This window comes from Mandrillus leucophaeus, unplaced genomic scaffold, assembly GCF_000951045.1.
Source record: "Mandrillus leucophaeus isolate KB7577 unplaced genomic scaffold, Mleu.le_1.0 Scaffold784, whole genome shotgun sequence".
Lineage (NCBI taxonomy): Eukaryota > Metazoa > Chordata > Mammalia > Primates > Cercopithecidae > Mandrillus > Mandrillus leucophaeus.
The window spans coordinates 1,305,207-1,313,569 of NW_012108519.1; the positions used below are offsets into that span (position 1 = coordinate 1,305,207).

At 36.3% G+C, this 8,363-nt stretch overlaps 1 protein-coding gene across 1 annotated transcript in view; it reads left to right on the forward strand.

Moving 5' to 3' along the window:
* The window catches only part of ARAP2 (ArfGAP with RhoGAP domain, ankyrin repeat and PH domain 2), a 181,208-nt gene that overhangs the window by 147,488 nt on the left and 25,357 nt on the right, over window positions 1-8,363 (forward strand). Inside the window, exon 28 of the mRNA XM_011967062.1 lies at window positions 4,666-4,712. Coding sequence (XP_011822452.1) covers window positions 4,666-4,712 — 47 coding nt within the window. The remainder of the gene's footprint in view (window positions 1-4,665; window positions 4,713-8,363) is intronic.

Genomic DNA, 8,363 nt, shown 5'->3' on the forward strand with positions numbered 1-8,363 from the left:
TTTTGAGTGAATATCATACAGTGAATGAAATATATCAGTAATTCTCCCTCCTTAAAATTATAAAAAATGCATCTATACAATCAATTCTGAAGAGGAGAAAATATGCACAATTTTGAATTTGGAAGGGCTTTTTAGATGTTATCCTGCAAATATTGCAAAATTACTTGATCTTGGAATAATTTCAAGGGGGTTGCTTCTCAAGGAAACTGCCCATTTGTGCCCTTCTTCACTTAGAGGACATGGTGCAGGTAGAACTTGGAACAAAGAACTTTTTAAGATAAGGCATAGCTCTGAGGAAATAGTCTTTGCCAGCAAGAGAAGAAGAGAGACACATGCACACCACGAAAAATAGATCAATTTGTTGTGTATTTCCTTGTCACTGATCAGATAATATATGAGAGATAACAATAGTTCATAGTTACTGTGAATTTACTATGTGCACTGGGCTAAATGCTTTACTTACATTATTTTATATCATTTTCCTACTTATCTTAGGGTTGTTTACTACTACTAACAAATGGAGAAACTGAGATGGAGAGGTATTACGTAACTCTTTCAAGGCGACCTGCTGATAAGTGGAGAAACAGGTGTTACAGTCAAGATCTCTCCGTATCCAGCTTATATATTCTGTCCTAAACCCCTTACTATCCTGAAATCAAGGATAAATCAGATATCAGGTTTTTAGACTCTTAGAAACTCAATCTATAAGTCGTCAGACTTTTGTAAAGGTAGTTATTTCTGTAGTGTTTGCCTTAGGCTCTGCAACACAGAGAAAAATTATGTTCACCCTCCATTAATTAAACAAGGACTTACATTCTTCTTGTTCTGTGCCAAGCGCTCTTCTGAGCAATTTATATACCACATCCACTGGGTAAGTACTGTATGTATTCTCATTTTGCAGATAAGAGAATTGAGATTTAGAGATTACTGCCTGCAATCTAGCAGAGAATGTGGTTGTCATTCAAGCCCAGGCAGTCTAGCCCCAGAATGTGCTTTTAGTCACTGTATTGTGTCAGCTCTTACCTAGATTGAAGAGGATAAACCAAAGTATACATTATTTTAAACAGGAAATACAAAATGAATATGTACTTAAGCGAGGTGAAGCTGTTACAATGTTTGTTTGTCACAAACCAGGGAAGCCTCAGAGGAGTAAAGAGTAGCTCAAATAAAAGTGAATTTTCTCTCCCTTCATAGTTTGCTTGCTGAAGTATGACAGGCATAACATATTGTAATGGTAGTAACTATTAGATTATATTTTCTGTGGATTCCTCGTAACCAGGTCAACCCAGCACTGTAGATAAGGCCCATGCCCTTCAAGAAGTAGAAATATTTTCTTTTAAAATACGGTGTTGGAAATAGCAAAGACATGGAATCAACCCAAATACTCATCAGTGATAGACTGGATAAAGAAAATGTAGTACATATACACCATGGAATACTATGCAGCTATAAAAAGGAATGAGATCATATCCTTTGCAGGGACATGGATGGAGCTGGAAGTTGTTATCCTCAGCAAACTAACACAGGAACAGAGAACCAGACACCGCATGTTCTCACTTATAAGTGGGAGCTGAGTGATGAGAACACATGGACACATGGGGTGGGGGAACAACAAACACCGGGGCCTGTCCATGGGGAGGGTGGGGCAGGGGGAGGGAATGCATCAGGAAGAACAGCTAATGGGTGCTGAACTTAACACCTAGGGGATGGGTTGATCTGTGCAGCAAACCACCATGGCACACACTTACCTATGTAACAAACCTGCTCATCCTGCACCTGTACCCCAGAACTTAAAATAAACATTGATAAATAAAAAAGTTAAATTATGAAGCAAATATGACGTTTCATGCATTCAAGGGTGATAGATCTTGGAGTTTCATGGCATGAGTGAAAAAATATAGACTGAAGTCGTTGGAAGAACCTTCATGGATTAGTTAGGTCCAGAAGTAGGAATCAAATTTGTACAGAATCAAAGAAAACAGGATTTCTCTCAAGATCACTCAAGTGATTAACTGGAGTCATACCACAGAGAAAATGATTTGTTTTCCAAATAGTGTATTATTATCAATTGAACTTAAATATTATATTTTAGTTTAATAATTTACAGAGATGGATAGGAGTTGTCCATTTATTTCACATTTTGAAATTCAGAGGAGTGTAGGCTTTTGATTTTAGGAAGGTAAGGCTTTAATCATTAGAAAAGTAGGGCTCTGGACAGGGCTTTTGTAAAATGATGAAGGCTGTGTTTTCATAACAAGAATCTGCAGCTGTATGTTAGAGCCATTAGAAAGGTAGGACACGGAGTTAGAGAATTCTGAAATCCAAGGATTAGAGAGAAAAGGAAGTGTATAGGGTGATAACAATAGGAATAAAGTGGAATTGAATCCCAGAGAGAACTGCTGAAAGAATAATGGTTGATTGCTAGCTGCCTGGACATGGACGGTAAAGGGGGAGTATATATATCTGAGAAATGCCATTCCTGAGTGTATGAAAAGTTTCTCTCTCCTCTTCCCCTCAACCCCAGCCTCCTCCATCCATCAATTATTCTGTTGGGATTTCCGGCTCGTGGTTAGGAGATAACTGTTTTTGTATTTAAAAATTGAGGTTTTCAAATGGCTTAGAAAAACTTTTTTTGGAGGTGCGAACTTTTCAGTTTCATTGCCTGGTTATGTGGTGTGTCTGTTCTGTTTAAATAAATGTGGCCATTCTGCTTTGTTTCATACATGTGACTTTTAAGAGCTTTTCTAAATTGATACCAAGTTGATAGCACAATATAACTTACAATACATGTTTGTTTTCTTACCCACAGTTTTAATTCTAAAGACCTTTCAGTAAACTCCAACCTACCCTTTCTCATCCTAGCAACTACCAAGAATAGGGGAGGGTTTTATGATTCAATAGAGGTAACAGTATGCTGTAATTTGATTGGAATGAAAGATCAAAAGGTGGTAAAGGAAATAGTACCTATTAATATGCATCCCAGGGTTTATCTTGAAGAGAATTTAGTGCTTTGGGAAGTGCATTAAACTTTCAAACCTGTTACATTCACACAAAAACAACAGATGGTTTTCCCTAGTAGCAAGGGAGCTTTCTGTCTAGCATGAGGTCCAGGGAGTAAGAAATATGAGAGAAGTACCCCGAGGTTGAGAGTCCAACCAGTACCTGAACAGTTTGGAAGAATGAATTACTGGAAGCCATTCAATTCATGACCTTGATTTTGTTACATACAGTTACACACAGTATACCCCAAAGTGTGTAGCTTTATTTTGTTATTTTGGCCTTTAACTGGTGGCTTTCTACTTATTTTATTATCTTGGGAACAGACAGGAATTTGGTTGTGAGAGCTTTTAGAAAGTCTTTTAAATCATAATATTTATCATAGAGCTTCACATTTCAAAGTATTTTTTGTTCTTCCTTCATCCTTAGCATATGTTCCTTTCAAAACTTTCATCCTGGGTCCGTTAATAGCGTACATTCAGGTTTATACTCAATATGCTCAATCACATACAATGATGGTTAAAGTAAATGTTACTATTTAAATGATACTTAAAATTTAAACAATATTTTCCCCTAAGTCTGTTTTTTTTTTTATGACTATGAGTAGTTTAATACCAGACATAGGCTTATTTCTTATTGGTAAAAATGGAAAAGTTTATTAATTTGAACAAAAATGTAAATGAAAAGTACTGTCAGAAGATATGAATAGATTTTACTGACTTAAGTAATATAAATATCTATATTTCACAACTTGATTATAACTTGCTTTTAAAAATACCTATTTCTAAACCAACAAGGCATTATAAATGCCTTTCTTGACTCTCTTGTTCTAAATCAGCTGTATGACCAAGTCCATACAATGTTTAACAAATTGCTTACTATACTTCTTAGCTATAAAAGTCCTTTACAATATTTCTCTATGGAATTGAATATTAAGGCGTTGTACTAGAAGACAAATTTTAGCAGTATGTTTTTCAGTAATTATTTAAAAGTCACAAAGTACCCAAAAAGAACCTATTAGTATGACAGTGTGATCAACAAAGTACTGTCTGAGGTCAGTATGTGTATCGTGAAAACTATCAGGTTTGTTCTGTGTGTGTATTCATGGTTAGGTTCAGTAATGTGATTAATCCTGGGCGCTTTTGCTTCCAGGTGCTCATTCCATGCTCATATATTTGAGTTGTAAGGAACTATTTGTAGTTTTTACTCTTGTTTTCTCTATGCTAATTTTAAGATGAACATTTGTGTATTATTTGCTGCATTAGGAAATGTTTTCCCCAAACAGATTAAGCAGATTAAGGGTTGTTGTGTTTAAGACTATTGTTTTCTTTTTTCTTTTCTTTTCTTTTCTTTTTTTTTTTTTTTGAGACGGAATCTCACTCTGCCACCCAGACTGGATTCAACCTCCGCCTCTCGGGTTCAAATGATTCTCTTGCCTCAGCCTCCTGAGTAGCTGGTACTACAACCTCACACCACTAGGCTTGGCTAATTTTTTTGTATTTTTAGTAGAGATGGGGTTTCACCTTGTTAGCCAGGCTGGTCTCAAGCTCCTGGCCTCAGATGATCCACCTGCCCCAGCCTCCCAAAGTGCTGGCATTACAGACATGAATCACCATGCTCGGAAAGACTAAATTTTTTTTTCTAAAGTTTTTATTTTGTAAATTTTAGAAATGATGCATGGATATTTAAAGTTCTATAACCTTAATACCAGGAAGGTATTAGACTGATAGACCTGATACAGTGTTCTGCCATACATCTTGTGTGTACATTGTCCTTTGTAAGGCCTGCAACAATCCTTCAGGATAGGTGTCATTAGTCTTATTTTACAGGAAAAGCAGAAGCTGACACCATAATGACCATCTGATGGCTAGTTGGTTTGAGGTTTCTCTTTCTTTTTGTTGTTCTTCAGTTCTCAAGTAAGCAGTTGAATATGTATCTGGATTTCAGGGGAAAGTTTTAGACCAGAGATATACTGACAAATTTATGCATGATAAAAAAACAAATACAGATTTGATGTTCTCACAAAAAAGTGTTTTTGTGTTACAAAAATTAGTTGAAATGATTTCTACCTATGGCACAGTGTCAGTTTTGCACACAAAATATAATTACTGTTAAAGGATCTACCCTTTTTTATGCATACAGAGCCTTTTATTCATAAGCTACAACAAATTACAGTACACGGGAGCACAAAGTGTATTGTGCTTTTTGGTTTTGCTTTGTGTTTATTTATTTCTGCTAAACCAGACCTAGTCTTTAATCCCCTTTTCTGTCACTTACTAGTTTTTATGTCTTTGGGCAGGTCATTATAATTCTGTGAATCTTATTTTCTGGCTTGTAAAACCAGATCAAAAATTATCTAACTTGAATGTCACAGAATAGGAATCCCAGAAACACATTTAGCCATTTAGAACATGCTAAAAATAAAATGTAAAAATAATGAGAAAAAGATGAATCATTATAAAGATGTAGGTGGAAAGCTTAGGGCATGCATTCAAACTATAGAACAACATCTATTGCTGGTGATTCTGCCTCCTCTTCTTCCACCCTGCAAGCACTGGGCCATGGGCAGAAAATTGTGGGGCAAAGGAGGAGAGCTTTTCTGATGTAACCCAGAGTTTTCCTGGGAAGGAAAGACTATCTCAGTGTCTAATGCCCCTGTCAATACAAATTAATCCAAAAACAGATTAATCTGGAATGTCTTTATACATTACACATCACCAAAAATGGATTTTAATAACAAACATTTTGTTAGGTATTTTTGATATGTTAATACCTGTGAAAGCACCTTCCCAGTCTAGCTAGGTGCACCTGACTTTGAATTCTGATGACAGCACTCTTTAGCTGTGTGCCTTGGATAAGTTTCATGATTATAGCAACCTGTTTCTACATCTGTAAAATGATATTGTGATTAATCTACCTGAAAGTGTGGTTCTGAGCCTTTAATGAGGCACTCATGGAAAGGCTAGCACAGTGTTTGCCTCATGCTCCACATACACTAGAGGTAATTATATGAGTTGTCCACTAAAGGGTGCTCAGATTATTACCATTATGTTATCACTTCATGCCTTCACATATTCTGTCTTACTGACATATCCTTTGCCTTTTCCCTGTCCGTTGTGTTCCTGGGAATTCTATAATTTTATTTGTCTGTCTATCACAGTGCCTAACAGAAAGCTTGATAGTAAAAAAAAGTACATTTTTGATGGAAGAATGAATAATGAAACTACTAAAGGCAAAGAGAGTGAACAGTTTCTTAGTGGAGAAGAGTTTCCCTTAAGGCTATTCTTGTGAAGTGAGAGTGAACAAGCTTTTTTCCATAAAAGGCCAAGAGTTAATGTTTTAGGTTTTGTTATCAGTAAGGTCTCTGAAACAACTACTCAGCTCTGTCCCTGTAGCATGATCGCATAGATAGTACATAATGTGAGGCTGTATTCCAATAAAACTTTATTTTTATAGGACTAAAATTTGAATTTCATGTAATTTTCGTGTGTCATCAAACTTTTGTGAAATTTTTTTCAACCACTTAAAAATGAAAAAATTATTCTTAGCTCATAGACCATATAAAAAGAAGTAGAGGATTGGATTTGGCCTGCAGCCATAATTTGCCAGTCTCTGAGCTAGAAAAATAATGTGTAACCCAAACTGGAGGGAATTCTGGCTTATTAGTCAATGTCCATTAGACCCATCATAATAATAGGAAAAGGATATTGTGGAAATGTGAGGGGGCCTCTCTAGTGATATGTTAGGTTTAAACTTGGATTCAATTATTGTAAAATCCCTCAGTTTCTTCTCTGACACAGCAGTGTCTAGAAAAGAACATACATTTAGAGATGGAGTTTTACCAAATATCTTATATTCTGACCTACAGGTGAGAGCTAAACCTTGGGTACACACAGATATGAATACAGAAACAGTAGACACTGGGGACTCCAAAAGGAAGGAGGAGGATAAGGGCTGAAAAACTTTCTATCAGGTGCTATGTTTACTATCTGGGTGACTTGATCAATGGAACCCCAAATCTCAGCGTTACGCACCCTTGTAATAAACATGCACACGTACCCCTGAATCCAAAATACAATTTTTTTTTAAAAAGTTGAGTTTTAATCTCCTTCAGGTAGCTCTGCAGCCTTGGGAAAGCTTCTTGACCTTTCTAAGCCTTAGAATTATCATGTGCAAAATAAACATAAGAATCACAATTTTTTTAGTGTTGTTATTAGAGTATATAGGTGTCTAATAGGTAATCAATAAACTGTAGCAATTATTGCATGTTTAGATTTAGTTTTTCCAATGTTATTTCTCAAATAGTTCTGTTCTCTGCTTTTTTTTTTTTTTTTTTTTTTAATAACTTTAAAGTTCAGGGGTATATGTGCAGGTTTGTTACATAGGTAAACTTGGGTTATGGGGGTTTGTTGTGCTGATTATTTCGTCACCCAGGTATTAAGCCTAATACCTATCAGTTACTTTTCCTGATTCTCTCCTTGCTCCCACCCTCCACCCTCCAATAGGCCCCAGTGCGTGTTGTTCCCCTCTATGTGTCCACGTGTTCTCATTATTTAGCTCCCACTTGTAAGTGAGCACACATGGCACTTGGTTTTCTGTTCCTGCGTTAGTTCACTAAGGATAATGGCCTCCAGCCCTATCATGTCCATGCAAAGGACATGATCTTGTTTCTTTTTATATGGCCACATAGTACTCCATGATGTAAATGTACCGTATTTTCTTTATTCAGTCTATCATTGATGGGTAAATGTTCTACGTTAGCAGTTTTGCCTTTCTTACCCTTGCCTGTTTCACATTTATAAAAATTTCTTTAATGCCTTAAAAATTTGTGAATTTGAGTCAGAATTCTTAAAGGTGTTTCCTTTTTTATCGCGTATTTGCATTGTTGATACCAGTGGGGCTCAAATATAATACAAGCCACATATGTAATTATAAATTGTCTAGTAGCTACGTTAGAAAAAAGTAAAAAGAAACAGCTAAAATTACCAATATGTTTTATTTAATATCATATATCCAATATCCAAAATACATGTAATATGTAATTAATATTTAAAAAATTGTGATGTATTCTTTTTTTTTTATTTTATTTGAGATAGAGTCTCACTCTGTTACCCAGGCTGGAGTGCAGTGGCATGATCTCGCTCACTGCAACCTCTGCCTCCCGGGTTCAAGTGATTCTCCTGCCTCAGCCTCCCCAAGTAGCTGGGACTACAGGCTAGTGCCACCACACATGGCTTATTTTTGTATTTTTAATAGAAACGGGGTTTCCCCATGTTGGCCAGGCTGGTCTTGAACTCCTGACCTCAGATAATACTCCTGCCTCGGCCTCCTAAAGTGCTGGGATTATAGGTGTGAGCCACTGCTCC